Source organism: Xenopus laevis, chromosome 2L (genome assembly GCF_017654675.1).
Source record: "Xenopus laevis strain J_2021 chromosome 2L, Xenopus_laevis_v10.1, whole genome shotgun sequence".
Lineage (NCBI taxonomy): Eukaryota > Metazoa > Chordata > Amphibia > Anura > Pipidae > Xenopus > Xenopus laevis.
This window is the reverse complement of record NC_054373.1, coordinates 187,696,148-187,713,824: the sequence shown is the minus strand read 5'-3', so window position 1 is coordinate 187,713,824 and position 17,677 is coordinate 187,696,148. Positions and strand designations below refer to the sequence as shown.

The following is a 17,677-nucleotide window of genomic DNA, read 5'->3' as shown; positions in this document are numbered from 1 at the left end:
CCCATTTCCCAAAAGATGTGTTATTAAGGATTTCATGAAGGCACTATGGTTCCTTGTCATCACTTTCTAAGAATAAAATGACAAAGAACCTTTGTTTTAATTGGGAAGCTTTGCTTTAAAGTCTTGCTATACCAATATATTTTCCTTTAGAACTTTGTGTATACAGAGGATATACAGGGATATATTTATGGTATCTCCCTTAGACTAGGAGCAAGCTTAGGGGGCTGTTAATACAAAATCTGGAGAATTATGTTTTGGGTGAATTTTTAGCCAGTAGTACCCAACAGGATGGCTACAGATTAGGTTGAGATGTGTGGTAACAGACTCTCTGGTCTGGCACTCAATCCCGCTACCTGGATGACCAGTCGTGTCCCCAGCTCCCCTGGCCGATCGTGTAGGAAAATGTAAGAGGGCAGCTGGGGGAGGGGGCAAACGTGGTCTTGGTCCCCCTGTTTCCTGGGTTCCCCCATGGCCGCGGTGTCTGCTTGCTCTAAAGTTATGCCAAAATGTTGGTGGCCACCCTGATATAGTTTAGGCAAGGCTGACTGCAAGCTGAACCAGTAGGACCAGGTGGACATACACAGCCAGATCTGCTTGTTTGCTGAGGTCACCAAATGAGCAAATTTGGGCACACAATTTGGCAACCTACATGCTGAGCCAAGGACTGAATCATCCACTGAGGCATATGGAGACCTGTCAGATGATGACCACATCAACGTGCCTATGCGCTTGTGCAACTGGGTGCTCAATTGATATGTCAATCAGGCAGGTCAGACCTTAACACCTTTTATGGAAACAAAATAGCCCCACTAGTCAAACACAAAAGAGGAAATAAAAAATGAAGAGTTAATGGCTCATGTTTATTTATAGCTGCGTTGGGGTTGGGTCAGGTCTTGGTGTAAAGTCTGTCATAGTTAAAAGAATCTCGAAGGAAAACAAGTTCACTACTAAATTAGCCTTCAGACTGAGCTACCTGGAATATCTAGGAGACCACCCCAAATTCTACTCAAAATGGCTTACATAGATTACTCTTGGCCCCCTGTTGAGGAGCACCACCAACATTTTGGAACTAATACATTAGAGCAGTGATTCTCAGACTGTGAGGCTAGAGCAGTGACCCTCAACAAGTGCCTTGAAAGCAACAGCCCTTTGATGTTGCTCCCAGTGGCCTCAAACTGGCGCTTATTTTTGAATTTCTTACTTGGAGGCATAACGACCATGTGAACTGCCAATCAGACCCTCCTGTAGTCTGTGGGTCCACATAGGGGCTACCAAATAACCAATCACAGCCCTTATTGGGCACCATCTAGGAACTTTTGTGATGCTTGTGTTGCTCCACAACTTTATTTAAATGTGGCTCACAGTAAAAAAGTTTGGGGACCCCTGGGCTAGAGAGTAACTTAAGAGGATGGATTTTAGATGAACACCTAAAAAATCTTGTTAGAAGTACTGGTATGGTCTATAAAACAAGACACACAGAAAGAGTCATTTAGAGGATTTATCCTTCCATGTGTAAACATAAAGTTTGGCTACAGCCTTACCCCAGGGGAAATATAATGTCGCATAGGTATACATTTATATATTCCATGTTTTTAGAAACCAAATCCAACTTATTGCTGATGCAGGTGGAGTAGTGTACGAGCTCTAGCTTTGTTTTCATTGCTGTAGGATGATCTGCCAATAAAGTGATAATGGTCTCAGCTCCCCACTGTTTCTCTTTACAGAGAGTGGGAATAGGAAAAAGCTACGGTATATATAGTTGCTTTACTTGTTTATCTTTATACAATTTCTTTTATCCAATGTGTAGCTACTCCTATCAGTCGGCATGTTTACTATGACAGCAAGGTAAACATTCAAAGGGCACATGAGGCTTGAAAATTAAGTGCACAATAATAATTTATATTTGCAGTTTAAGTTCTACAACTTCCAATACCCTCTTTACAGAAGAGTTCAGGCACCTGGTATTCAAACAAGAAGGAAACCATTCATCATCATTGTAGTGGGATCATACCTTAAAGGAGCAGTTCACCTTTAAATTAGCATTTATTATGATGCAGAGAGTGATATTCTCAGACAATTTGCAATTGGTTTTCATTTTTTATTATATTTGGTTTATGAGTTATGGAGCATTTGTTTATAGATGGGGTCAGTGACCCCCCATTTGAAAACTGTAAAGAATCAGAGGAAAAAGGCAAATAATTCAAAAAATTAAAAAAAAAACAATGAAGGCCAATTGAAAAGTTGCTTTGAATTAGCCATTCTGTAACATACTAAGAGGCAGATTTTCTAACGGCAAATTTTTGCCATCGTCAGCTTCGCACCGATTCGCCAGGCGCAAATACGCTACGAATACACTAATTCACTGAGATGCAAAGTTTCGGCCCCGGTGTTGAATGCTGGCGACTTTTCAAGAGCGTTACTTCTGCTCTAGCATTCGAAATTTCACTAGTGATCTTGCGCTTAGATCAATTTGCATAGGAGGGGAAATTTAAAGTTGTATGGACGTCTTTATTATAAATGTTGCTGCAAATGGTTTAAATTACCGGTTTACATTACACGTTTCCAAGGAACCTTAATAAAGACAAGAGAGTTAATATAATGCCTTACACATGAGCCCACTGTAAAATTAATGTTCCATATGTTATAAAATGTCTGGAGAAAACTGGATACCCGAAAAAAGTGTGTCAGGACTTTTGCAGGCGATCCCACTTAAAAAAAGGAAAAGTCGTCAGTGTTTTTTGAACTTTTGTTGCATTTTCGTCTCACAGGATATGATGTAAGTGACAGAAGATTGAGGAAGATCTCGCTGCTTTATAGCATTTCGTCTGGTCTGAGATGGCAAAGTCAACTCTAGCGAAAGAGGTAACGCTCAGTAAAATCCGACTTTGCAGAGTATCGTCTATTCGCCAGAGGGAAAAGTCGCCTGCCGAGTGCGAATGACCACTAGCGTCTGTCTCTTCGCTAGCAAACTGGCGCCTGCGTCTGTTAGTAAATTGGCAATGTCCCTGCAGGTGCTCACGCTGGAGAATTGTGCTAGCGTTAGTAATTTCGCTCCCTAGTAAATCTGCCCCCAAACGTTAACTTAAAGGTGAACCAACCCTTTAAAATATAACTTGCATAGAGAAGTAGTGATGAGCAAAAATTTTCGCCAAGTTTCACTGCGAAAATGACGCCCATAGACTCCAATGCGAGAAAAAAATGTTGCACGTCAAAAAATTTTGCCACCTATAGACTTTAATGCATTTTGGGGAATTTTCCCCGTTTCGCACATTTTTGGCAAAGTGAAATGGGTCAGATTCGCCGATCCCTATAGAGAGTTTGTTCGCTTGTAATTAAATTGATTTTTATTAACCTTTATGGGAGTAATAATGGTCTTGGGGGGCACAGTCGTGGAGTAGAAAGATGGACAATGAGAATAGTTGACTTTTTCCAGGTACAAATAGGGCTTCTAGTTGTGTTCAGATTGTCAGTATCAAGTAATAATTAGTGTCCTGAGAAAGCAAATGAATATCCTTTATGAATCCAAAAACAAATATAGTAAGTGCAGACATAATTAAAGGTTTGACCAAACGGCCGCTGATGATTCATAGAAAGGATGATTCATGGCTGGAATATAAATAATTCACTACATCCCAAAAGATACAAGTATCTATGGTATTTACAAAGTAGACAATGCTGGGCGTTTCATTATATACACAACAGCGAGTAGTACAGTGAATAGTACCATCGATTTTCGGTTCTTCATTAGCTGCTTGGATTTCAACAATTTCAATTACTGTATCTGACTCCAAGTGGAATGTAAGCTCTGCAGGGCAGCCTCTCATTTTAGTGGAAATATTCCAGTTCTACTGTATGTTGAACTAATATTGGAATAGAAGGATATAGCCATGATAAAAGAATTCACTTTCTAAACTGCTGTGCCTCCATCATCAGGTTGGGATTTAAAGATGTATCAAGCAATGAATGAGATTTATAACAGTTTCGCTATCTTTCTCCCAATGACTCGTTTCATGCGATTCACCACCATCGTTGTATCAGTCTCAAAGATTTACACCTGTAGTGACGCTGGAATGTTGGGAAAACGTTTTGAGCAAAAAGCCTGGTCGTTTGCACGAGTATTTAGCACTTTGCCCATCATTGCTCTATTGTGTTCCATCAACTATTTGTATATGACAGTGTCTGCTCAATATTATCTCTACATGGAAGAAAATGTTGGAATGTGGGCTAAAATTTATAGCATATTACTAAATATACATAATTTAACAAATGATTTTCAAAGTACAGGTATGGAATCCATTATCCGGAAACCTGCTATCTCCGAATTACAGAATGGCTGCCTCCTATAGACTCCATTTTATTCAAATAATCAAAATTTTTGAAAATAATTATCTTTTTCTGTGTAATAATAAAACAGTAACTTGTACTTGATCCCAACTAAGATATAATTAATCCCTATTGGAGGCAAAACCAGCCTATTGGGTTTAATTATTGTTTACATGATTTTCTAGTAGACTTATCAAAGGTCGAATTGAAAATTTGAAGTAAAAAAAATTTGAATTTCGACCTATTTTGTTTACTACGACTAGGGAATAGTCCAAAGTTAAAAAAAATATGTACGGTTTAAAACTTCGACCATTCACCATCTAAAACCTGCCAAATTTTTTTTATTTTAGCCTACAGGGGACCTCCTAAAACCCATTTGGAGTCAATTAGTAGATTTTCAAAAATCTAAGGTTTTTTTTTTGAAAATACTTCAAATCGAATTTGATCTTACTTCGATTTGAACGATCGAATACAGCCTATTCACCCGCAAAAAAAAAACTTTGATTTTTTTAATACATTTCGGTTGGTCTTTTTTAATTCAAATTCCAAAGTTCAAAAAAACTCCCATTAATTCAAAATCGACCCTTGATAAATCTGCCGCTTTGGATATGAAGATCCAAATTACGGAAAGATCCGTTATCTTGAAAACCCCAGGTCCCGAGCATTCTGGATAACAGGTCCTATACCTGTACTGATTTAAGGTCCATAGAAAGCTACTAATAGTTTACATAAATGCATTCACTGTGAGCCTCTAGACCTTCATTGTGAGCCTCTAGACCAGGCTCCCCAACCTTTTATACCTGTGATCTACATCAAACTGTAATAAGAGTTAAGGAGCCTAGACTGCCAATTGAGGGCTGTGAAATGCTATTTGGTAGCCCCTATGTGGACTGGTGACATATCAGATTCTCTGTTTGCCAGTACATCTGGGTTTTATACAACCAAAACTTGCCTCCAAACCTGGAATTCAAAAATAAACACCTGCTTTGGGGCCACTGGGAGCAACTTCCAAGGGGTTGGTGAGAAACATGTTGCTCATGAGCTACTGGTTGGGAATCACTGGCTTAGCTCTTCATCTACCTCTATCTGTAGGACACAATCCAACTATAGACCATGGGAAATGTAGTACCAGTTGAAGGTCAAAGGATGAGGAGCCTTCCTCAAAATGCTTAAAATATTACGGTGTAATATACTCTCGCAGATCCATAGACAACCCACCTTTGGTAAGAAACATAAGGACATTTGGTAAGTGAGACAATGAACTTCAAGATTTGGTTTAAATCCTTCTAATTTAGGAAACAGTCAATTGTGCACTTTGTCAGCAGTGAGTACATTTACATTCCTTATTTTTTTTCCTAGATTTCAAGCTATTAGCAATTATTATTATTATGCTACTATAAAGGAATTAAACCAACTTTGCAGTTCAGTTTTGCTTACTGGGCTACAGTCAGGAACTTCCATATGGAGAAGAGAGGACTCTTCTGATGTTGCTCTGTTTAGGAAAGACCAATGAAAAATCATCTGACCTTTCCCAAGTAAAGCAACATCAGAAGAGTTCCTTATTCTTCTGCAGTTTTCTTCCACCTGTAGTTTAGTAGGCAGAACTAACCAGCGGGTGGCGCTGTTGTTTCATTTTCATTATATTAGTTTAAAAAATGTTAATATCTTAAAGGGGTGGTTCACCTTTAAATTATATTTTAGTATGTTATAGAACGGCTTATTCGAAGCAAAATTCCAATTGGCCTTCATTTTTCCATTTTTATAGTTTTTGAGCCTTCTTCTTTTGACTCTTTCCAGCTTTCAAAAAGTTGTCACTGACCCCATCTAAAAACAAAAACTCTAAGGCTACAATTGTGTTGTTATTGCTACTTTTTATTACTCTTCTTTCTATTCAGGCCTCTCCTATTCATATTCCAGTCTCTTATTCAAAATCAATGTATGGTTGCTAGGGGAATTTGGACCCTAGCAACCAGACTGCTGAAACTTCAAACTAGAGAGCTACAGGATAAAAAGCCAAAAACCACAAATAATAAAAAATGAAAACCAATTGCAAATTGTCTCAGAATATCCCTCTCTATATCACACCGAGGGGTAGATTTACATAGGGTCGAATATCGAGGGTTAATTAACCCTCGATATTCGACTGCCGAAGTTAAATCCTTCGACTTCGATATTCGAAGTCGAAGGATTTACCGCAATTCGTTCCATCGAACGAAAAATCGGTCGATCGAACGATTAAATCCTTCGAAGGATTTTAATCCATCGATCGAACAATTTTTCTTCAACCAAAAAAAGCTTATGAAGCCTATGGGGACCTTCCACATAGTGACCCCATCTACAAACAAATGCTCTTTAAGGGGTTATTTATTAAAGTCCGAATGCCAAAAACTCGAAAAATTTGATTATTATTTACTATAAATTCGGGGTCCAGTAGAAGTCAAAAGCAAAGGTCCCATTTCAAATTTGAAGATATCATGGTCTGTGCTGAAAAAATGTGGGCGTTTTTGAGCAATTTTATGAAACATTCGAGCATTTCGGGCAACAGATCTGTCTTGTAACTTATAGCAGTAGAAATATAACCCAATAACTTGTACAATTTTCACGTATTATACACGTTCCTCCCACCTGATTTATCTAAATCGGGTTGTGGGGTTCAGTATCTAAGGAGAGGGATCCCTCCTCCCATGCGCAGCACCTCTGTTTTTAAACTTGTTTTTAATTGATACTTGGGGCATGGTTGTGAATAAATATTGCCTTTTTAGAAACATTGTCTGGATCATTCATGATATTTTGTTACTCAGAGATAAAAGCTTTGGAGTTAAGATATTTTCAACTCCGTTGCTTGTGGACACACCTTTGGGCCAGCCAGCGTTTTTTGGGACTTAGAAAAATTTAAATTTTTTTTGAGGAACTCCTATCTACTCTATTGCGCTTCGCCTGGTCTGAGGTGATGAAGTCAAGTCTGGCGCAAGCGCTAACCTTCATTAAAATCCATATCTTAGTGTATTTGCGTAGTTACGTCCATTCGCCAGAGAGATTCGCCTGGCGTTAGAGTGCTAAGTAGCGCTACATCTATCTCCATCGCTAGCGAATTTACGCCAGCACTCGCAAATTTTCGCCAGCGTTAGCCACTTCGCCCTTTAGTAAATTTCCCCCTCTATTCTTTAGGCTACAACATAACATTACGCAGACAACACATTTGCTGGGTCAAGACAAAATCATACTAATAAACTCATAGAACTGTAGGGGGAACCCGAGTACCCTAAAAAAATTTACGATCTTTTGCAGCCTATCACCCTAAAAAACTGAAAAGTCACCAGCGTTTTTTGGGACTTAGAAAAATTTAAATTTTTTTTGAGGAACTCCTATCTACTCTATTGCACTTCGCCTGGTCTGAGGTGATGAAGTCAAGTCTGGCGCAAGCGCTAACCTTCATTAAAATCCACATCTTAGTGTATTTGCGTAGTCACGTCCATTCACCAGAGAGATTCGCCTGGCATTAGAGTGCTAAGTAGCGCTACATCTATCTCCATCGCTAGCGAATTTACGCCAGCACTCGCAAATTTTCGCCAGCGTTAGCCACTTCGCCCTTTAGTAAATTTCCCCCTCTATATTCTTTAGGCTACAACATAACATTACGCAGACAACACATTTGCTGGGTCAAGACAAAATCATACTAATAAACTCATAGAACAGGAGAAAATTAATATTTTTTAAATGCTGACATAAAAAAAGAGAACTGTGGACAAAAAGTACCCTTTAGCCCCACCCAGCAAAAACAGCATTGTAAAACAAGCAAACTCTGTTTTTTGTTTTGTTTTTACATTTATTGCATTCTAGGCAGTTACCATGCAGTTACCATACAGTTGAAAGCATATACTGTATATATATTGCTTTGGCATTCACAACTGGGTAACAGAAACATCTTGGCTGTGCATGCGAGGGGTGGGTGTCCTTTGAGTATCAAAAAAATAAAATGGACAATTAATTGAAAAGAAAGCACAAAAAGTAAAAATAAATTAAAAAGAAAATGATATGTTTTAGTGACCATTCCTGGGAACTTACTCAGAGTCTTTGTTCCATAACCGTCGTCACCTAACACAGGGATGTCCTGCCAGGTTGTCCCCGGGGAGTGAGCAATGACAGAGGAAGAACAGCCGCAGAAGAGGAAGGAAGAAGTCAGTGGAGTTGAAATGGATACTACCATGACAGACCGTGCCAAATGAAAATCTGGATCCCAACTTTTATCTATTCATGTTTTTTGTATAAATGTAAGTTTTAGAAGCAGAAATGTAAGAGCAACATTATCCTCGATACAAGAGTCTAAGGATAACCTTTCATGGTTGGATAGAGGTGGTCTTCTGTAGCAGAATGATATTTTTTGTATGAGGTGGAGCAAAGTTTGAGTTAGTCATTGTGGTGGAGAAACTATTCAGACAAATTTAGAAGATTTTCACATTTTCAGACGATTTCTGAGGATTTGGATTAAAGAGACTGGGTTAATGTTGATAACTTCTTCTAGCTGTCTATAAATAGGATTACATATTTCAATTGTTTCCCATGTAGTTAGCCCCTTGAACTGATGCTACGTTCTCAGCACACAGACCATGAATCTGACCCATTGTATACAATGACAACACAATCAGGCAGATTCAATTCAGTGAGAAAAAGGTTTATTTCATGAAAAGTCACGGACGAGATTCAATTTGAGATTCAATTAAAAAATTTTCACAAAATTATCTCACTCTTTATCAAGTGAAAACTCTATTGAAGTCTATGGGAAAAAAACTGGAACTGAATTTGGAGAAACATTTATCTCCTTGAATTGAATCTCATCCATGAGTTTTCACGTGATAAACCAGGAGATAACATTTTCTCTCTGAATTGAATCTGGCCCAATGTATACAATGATAGCACATTATGTAATTTCTTACATTTTTGAACCATTAGCATGTGTGGATGGCCCCATTTAAAAACTGATGCTCAACATTTATGCAGTCTACTAACATTTTCTCTCTGATTTGAATCTGGCCCATTGTATACAATGACAACAAAATAGGCCAGATTCAATTCAGTGAGAAAAAGGTTTATCTCGTAAAAGTCATGGACGAGATTCAATACAGAAATAAATATCTCACTCTTTATCAAGTGAAAACTCCAATGAAGTCTATGGGAAAAAAACTGGAACTGAATTTGGAAAAAAGTTTTTTCTCCTCAAATTTTTTACTTTGAGGAGTTTTCACGTGATAAACCCTTAGATAACTTTTTCTCTCTGAATTAAATCTGGCCCAATGTATACAAAGATAGCACATTATGTAATTTCTGACATTTTTGAACCATTAGCATGTCAATTATGGGAATGTGGGATAATTTAGTGGTGGAGGGTGGCCCCATTTAAAAATTGATGCTCAATATTTATCCAGTCTATTCAGTTCTGGCAAAACTTTAGCTTTTTCTGTCACAAACACTGCCTTTTTAATTCATGCATGTGTTTGGTGCATAAAAATAATAATAAATAAAAGGTGTTGCTCACATTTACAAGGCCTCTGTGCCTTTGATACATTTTCAGATTGAAGAGCAATTGCCAAAGCCTCTGGATCCAGACTGCATTCGTACACTGGTCACAGTAGCAATGCCTACCCTTCCTACCAGTTTTGTACGCCTAGATGTGTGGAAAAAAGGTGAAGGGAAGGAACGTGTCATGCGTGTCACCCACTTCTTTTTGTGCCACACGTGACGTCACCTCCGAGAGTTCCTACTTACGTTCTGGATCACTGGTCTCTTGCTCAGTCTGATCCTTGTTCTTGAAGAAAGGGAACTTTCGTGAAAAGATGAAGTTCTTTTTACGCTTGTCATTGAATGACTGTGAAGGAGAAGAGGCATGGGGCAAAAACAAGGACGTCTAATTGTTGTCACAGTCATGCTGACAAAACTAGTCTGTAAAGGTGGACAGAACTACAGTGACTTCAAGTCTATTTCAGATAATTGAAAAACAAAACTATTAGTTTTAAGGGTTATCACTGGGGAATGAAGGACAGTTGTAATCACCTTTTGGCCTAGAATCAACCTAAACAAAATGTTTGAATGTTCTCAGACCTTGACCAACCTGTTTCCAGAGCATTGGAACACACCTCACCTCATACATGAATAAAGTTTATTTATCAAAGGTTGAATTTTAGAGTTATGTGAGCTTTTTTAGCCTTGAATTAACTCAAATGAACTCAAAACTCAGATGGTTTCTTTGATTTAAGAAAAAACTTGATTGGAAAAAACTTGAATCAGCGAGTTCTGGGTTAATTACCCAAAAACTCAAATTGATCGAGTTTGTAGCAAAAAACCCCTCAAATCACTCGATTGAGTTTTCAATCGAAACTCTTGGAAAAAAACTCAAACATCATGAAGGCTTTTAACATCAAATTGTTCAAGGGACCTCTACCATTGACTTCTACATGAGCTCGATAAGTTTTAGATGGTGTATTTGCAGATTACAGCTATTTCCAGGGTCGGGGTTTAATGAATCTTTAAAAAATTTTAGTTTTTTTAAACCCCAAAAAAACTATTTTTGATTCAAAAGTAACCTTGAAAACTCAAAATTTTCATGGGAAAACACAACTCAAACCTTAATAAATCTGCCCCTAAAAGTCAAATTTTGGAAAATGTAAAAAATGTTTAAAAGATTCAACACAATTTTAAAAAGTCATTGTGTTCCATTTGAGAACAATAACTTTTTCTGAAGGTGTCATAAATTATGTCTCTGGTTTGAACTTTTTTTTTCAGTTGAAAATAGAAAACCAAATATTTTTTCTTTTATACTGATATTAATATAAATTATATTTACATTATTAATGAACATATATTCATTAGAATTAAGGCTTACAATTTAATTTTCTTTCATAATAGAATAAAAACTTTTTTTTTCTCATGCAATTTTTTTTATTTTTATTTTTGTCGAATACTATACTCATCTAATTTATACGTGGATGAACAGTTCTAATCGCAGCATTATGCATTATGCATTATTCCCATTAATATAAATAGGCTCTGATCATTTAAAAAAATTAATTGATGGGGGAAATCATAAATATCTTGGTTTTGTTGCAGCAGCATTTAAAAAAAAAGGAAATGATTTCTGTAAAACAAAGCAATGCCTTTATTTTATCATTATGATTGCAAAGTTGCTACTTTAAAAGTTATTAATAGTTTTATTTGGCCTTTAACAAATCTGAATGCATTAAAATGTTTGATCTATGTTAAGCTATTTCTGCCATATCAGTTGGTTATTTTATGGATTCTAATTCTGATTCAGTATAAATTCATAAGAGAGAACAGACATTGGCTTCAGTAAGGTTTTCTAATATTTGTTTATGGCTCAAACTGGAATATTTAGTGATGGAACTGTGTTACATGACAATCGAGATCTTACTTTGAATAAAGTACATTCTAATCATAACATAGGAAGATATTAAAGACTGTAGTAGTAATGAAGATAAAAGTATTTAGGGGCCCATTTACTAACAAACAAATTTTGTTTTTTTCCACAAATTTCTAAATTCGAGATTTCTTAAGTGTAAAAAAACACAAAAATCTCTAATGAAAAATTGCACCAGGTAGAAGTTGTCCAGGTCCTATAGAAGTCAATTGTAGATTTTCTGATCCTTTTGGACCACTTTAAATCAATTTGGACTTTTAGAGGTTTTCATATTTATTTTCTCTAGGGATTGTCCGAAAAACTTTTAAGAGGTTTTTAGAGGTACTTGTATTTTTGCGCTTCAGTCAATGTAATTATCCATTCATACTTTTTTATTTGGATATTTTAATAAATCTCATCACATTTGTAGTTTTAGAGTTTGTGATTTTAGTTTAGATCATAGTTTCATACATAAATAAATCCAACCTTTGATAAATAGACTCCCCTATCCATTGGATGTGTGAAACCAATAATTATTTCTGCTGTTGACTGGTGGATGCTCTGGTGAAAACCTCATCTTCTATGAGAAAAACTGAGGATTTACCAACACAGCAAAACCATTTGGACCATTTGTTTCAGGGAAATACAAGCTATGTTTAAAGCTTGTTAGTATAGACTTGAGAAAGATTAGTAGAAATTCAAAATATATGTAATTTCAGTGTACCCTTGCTCAGTCCAATTTATTTTTTCCACGTTAGGCAAAGTCAATCGGAAAACCATTCCAGGAAAGTGGATTCCATCAGTAATGAAATCAATCCAATTCAGTTGAAAATTTTTATGCTTCCCATGCCCTTTTATAAGATTCATCATCTCAATTCAGATGTTATTTTTGTTGGTTTAGATAATAACTCCCGAAGGCAATGATACAAATAATCAAACTGATGAACATCAGTCACTGGATCAAATTAAACAATTGAACTTTTTGTAAGACAGATTTTTACATTTTTTAAATATCATTTATTTCAAAATTTGATTACATAAAATTCATGTTAATTTGCGTAAAAATTTGTAAAAAAATTGATTGTGGAAATCATATTGTTCCGTTCATTTATATGAATTCAACTGTTTATAAAGACTAATAATATAAAGTAACTTTTACAATTAGGGGGTTATTTATAAAAGGTTGAGTTTGTGAGGTTTGCAAGGTTTTTTCTACCTATAAATAAACTCACAACTCGAATGTTTGCTTATTTATAAAAAAAAACTCTATTGAATGCAATCGGGGGAAAAACCTGAAGTTTATAGGCTAAAAAAACCTCAAATTTATCCAGTTTTTGAGTGCAAAACAGTTTAAAAAAAAAAACGAAAATTGTGAAGGCAACAAACATCTTCAAATGGTTACCTCTGCCAATGACTTCTACATGACCTTGACTTGTTTTAGCTGGAGTATTTTCAGATTTGGGCTTTTAGCAGCTTCGGGGCATAATAAATCTCCAACAAAGTAACGTACCCTGAAAAACTAGAATTTTTTGAGAAAACACAACTCAACCTTTAATATATAACCCCCTTAATTATAAAAGGCTTGATACATTCCTCCTACAGTATGTTTTTTTGTTATACCTATGCTTGGGTGTAGTCATCTGTCTTACCTTACTAAACGTAATCTCTATTGATTGCAAATTAAGATTTTGGTCAATTGATTTTGTTGGTCTACTAGTTCCTCTAGAAACAGCCCCTACTAAGGCAAACACCCAAAATACATATAGTGAATGATATATACTAAATAGTCTGTGCTCTCAAATTGCCATTTTGTCTACTGTAGACATTATATATGGAAACAATGCTAGTTATAAATTGCACATACAAATATACTTATGAACAGTGCTAGATACTGGAGCTTTCTGGAAATTGTAGTTAAGCCTTATATAAACCATCTGTGAACTAGAAGGACATTTTGACCTTGACAAAATATGAGACATCGGAGTCACTGAAGTTTCATACCACTTTTACACTTGAAGCTTATCTGAATTTTAGAAACATACATAAAGTAAAAACGAAATGTTGAAATAAAATGTATTTATGAATGTTCATTAGCCCCTTCACCTCTGAGTTCTTCGTTTTTGGTCCAATATATACAAAATAAGATATGCGAAGGATGCTGCATGCTTTCTATGGCAACAAGGGCTACCAGAAGCTTGGGTGTCTCTAAACTGACTTTCAAATTCCCAATTTCCTTGGTCACCAGATGGTCACCAAGCTAGAAGATTCTTCTTTCAGCCTTCAAAAATTACAGACTTAAAGATCTCAATTGCCCTCAATAAAAATAAAAAGAAGTACTGAATATATTCAGACGCTTTGCACATCAGTGTTTTAGGGGTACACAGGGTCATCATAGTTCCCAAAACAACGTCTCAAGGAGCAGGAAAACTAAAATATCCTTTACGTCTGGGACATGAGCAATGAAGGTGTGCGCAATGCTGTTGGGAGGGTATCTTGGTGCTAAAAACAGTGCTTGACAAGTGGTTGGTGCAGGGGTCGACAATCACATTGAAGAAGGGATGGTCTGGTGACATGGTTCACCATGATAAACAGTTGTTTGGTGTGCCACGTTTTTGAATTTTCTGTATTATTTATGAATTGCAACTTGTTTAACAAGTCACACATTTTTGAAGTTACGGTAAAGTTTTTGACATTATTAACGCAATCCAGTTCCTCTGTTAATCATGTTAAATACAGTAAGATGGATCATTCCAGATTAATTTGGAGTGAAAATGGAGTAAAAGATTAATTTACGCCAACAAATTCATAATCATGTTTTTTAAATCTTATTTTTACTCCACACAAGTTGTAGAAAGAGAATTTTGCCTAATTGAATTTTACAGTATTTACTCCAGCAAAGTGTACTCAATTCAGATGTATGTACTGCAGATTCTAGAGAAATTAGATACTTCAAATTCATGAAATGCATTAGGGCATTTGTAAATTTGACATTCTTTTTACTTCAATTAAAGTCCAATGCCGGATTCACAAAAGTCTGTCTCCATTTCATGAATTGGGATTACCTAATTTCTCCAGACAAATCTGGAGTGCAATTTATGTCAATCTGAAGTTTGTATAAGTTTTTTTTTTTTTTATTAACAGACTGTTGTTTCTGTTACAAACAAAATTGGTAAAATGGCTTTACTCCAACTTTTTGATGTAAAAACAAACTGGCGTGGGGTGGCATAATTTTTAAAAATGGTGTTAAAAAAAACTGCAATTTTTTAGAGGATTGATTTTCTGCCATAAATGAAGATTTTACTCCACTTTTCATGCCACATTTTTCTAAACGCATGTTTATGAATTCCTCCAGTTGTAAGGCAATTCCACTTTTGTGATTCCCACCCTGTGCAATCATGCAAATTAAGTATTTATATAAGGGTTTATTAATAATTAAATTAGATGTACATTTTATGGTGTAATATGATGGTCTACAAAATTATTATTATGGAGTAGTGGTACATTATATCTATGCTATGTGCTTTCCCTTGTACCCCCAGCAACTCAGTTCGGTTAGCTTGAACCTCTGAAGTCTGTACATAATCTTAGCTGCGTATAAAACTTAACTTTAAGGGGGTTATTTAATAAACTCTGAATGCAAAAATCTGGATTTTTTTTTGATTTTTTTTAATAAAATCAGACTTTTAAAAAATCATGAATTTTATTAGAATTTATTAAACCCCAAGGATGGAAAAGTCCAAATTAGAAAATCCGGCATCTCAGACCTGTCGAGGTTGCATATAAGTCAATGGGAGAAGTCCCAATGATTTTTTGATGTGCACTGGGTTTCGTGCAATAGCCCGAAGTTTTTGGGCAAAAAAGCATAAGAAATTTTAGTTTTCGGGTTAAAAATCCAAAAAAATCGTGAAAAGGTTTTTTTTCCGACAAAGCAAATTTTCGGAAAAATTTAATAAAAAATAAGCATAAAAAACCTGAGCAGAGTTGATCGGAGTTTGTAGCAAAAAATGTTGAGATAAAAACCTACTTTGATAAATAACTCCCTTAATATAGTTTTGAGGTGGACACACCTGAACACCACAAAACAACTTGACAAACTCACTGCGTATCAATCACATTGCGCAGTGCTGGACAGTGTCCATAAAAACATTTAAGCTAACAGTTAAGTACGGGTATATGCAATGACATGCCATGGGTCAGCGAATAGGAGATGTATGGGGGCTTCGCATGCGCATTGTGCTATTTGTGGCAGAAAGGGCAAAGTGGGAGCTGCATCATGTTGTACGAGAAATGTTGTATTCAAATTCACGGATAGTATAATATAATATATATATATATATATATATATATATATAGAATATATACATCACTGTATCCAACGACAGCCGGTACCTAAATTACACTATAATGACGCAATTCTGGGTTTAGGCGCATTGGCGGAAGTGAAGTAGGCGCAAGCGGCAGCACCATGGGGGACATGGATGTGACACTGGCCTATTTAACTCAGATGGAGATGGGCGCACACCACTTATGCCCCTGATGAAGCCGTTGGCATGGCGAAATGCATAGGGCGTCATAGGCGGACGATGGCGAAACCAGCTCCCACGGTTTCCATTGTAGACAGGCAGGATTTGGCTTATATGGGAACAATGGAAGGGAGGCAGGCTATGTAAACTTTTTTGAGCATCTACCTAATTTTTGCATTAAGCAGAAAACTCTGACTATACTTTAACATTACCCATTAATGGGTCCACCTTTTGTGCTTTTTTATCTTAAATGTTTTTATGGACACTGTCCAGCACTGAGAAGTTGTTTTGTGGTGTTCAGGTGTGTGTCCACCTTCTTTTAGTCAATTCTATATTAAAAGTTAAGTTTTATACGCAGCTAAGATCATGTACAGACTTCAGAGGTTGAAGCCATCCAAAGTGGGTTGCTGGGGGTACAAGAGAAAGCACATAGCAAAGATGTGTTCTACCAACATTCCATAATAATCATTTTCTTGATATTTGTATTCTTTTGCTTATAACCTTGCGGATGTACTTCATGACAATACTATTTCGTTCATAATTACGCTCACTTAGTAATTATTTTGGTTGTGATATGATGGTATTTTACTTATTTTTTAAAAATCTTAAAATCATGGGGCACTCTAATAATAGATCAATATCATGGACATCTGAGAGACGATACTTCTCTTTCTCAGGAGATTGACAGCAACCCAGAGCAGACTGACCATGTGCCAACAAATATTGGGGTATTGGTGGAGACATAGGGCCATATTCAATTCAGTGAGACAAGGGTTTATCATGTGAAAACTCATGGACAAGATGCAATTCAATTCAGAAAAACTTCAATTCAGAAAATTCTATTCAAGTCTATGGGAAAAAAACTGGAACTGAATTAAGAGAAAAGCTTTTAGTCCTTGGATTAAATCTCATCCTTGAGTTTTCACATGATAGACCTGGAGATAACTTTCTCTCGCTGAATTTAATCTGGCCCATAGTTACTGCCACTGGATTGGGGTGCCTCTGGCTGCTACAAAAGTCTAGGAACAAAATTAATAGCATAATGCTTTGTCAAATTTTGAATTTCTAGATTTTAAAGGGATACTGTCATGGGAAAAAAAAACAATTTTTCAAAATTAATCAGTTAATAGTGCTGCTCCAGCAGAATTCTGCACTAAAATCCATTTCTCAAAAGAGCAAACAGATTTTTTTTATATTAAATTTTGAAATCTGACATATTGTCAGTTTCCCAGCTGCCCCAAGTCATGTGACTTGTGCTCTGATAAACTTCAATCTCTCTTTACTGCTGTACTGCAAGTTGGAGTGATATCACCCCCCCTCCCCCCCCCCCAGCAGCCAAACAACAGAACAATGGGAAGGTAACCAGATAGCAGCTCCCTAACACAAGATAACAGCTGCCTGGTAGATCTAAGAACAGCACTCA

General features: G+C 36.3%; 1 protein-coding gene across 9 annotated transcripts in view; it reads right to left on the bottom strand.

The window, feature by feature from the left end:
* The window catches only part of LOC108707614 (disks large homolog 2), a 659,829-nt gene that overhangs the window by 17,442 nt on the left and 624,710 nt on the right, over positions 1 to 17,677 (bottom strand). For 5 of the 9 annotated variants that reach the window (XM_041582854.1, XM_041582851.1, XM_041582855.1 and 2 more), the window contains one exon: positions 10,087 to 10,186. In XM_041582854.1, coding sequence (XP_041438788.1) covers positions 10,087 to 10,186 — 100 coding nt within the window. Of the gene's footprint in view, positions 1 to 8,388; positions 8,435 to 10,086; positions 10,187 to 17,677 lie in introns of all 9 variants that reach the window. The other 4 variants (XM_041582852.1, XM_041582858.1, XR_005965552.1 and 1 more) reach the window with 3 other exon arrangements.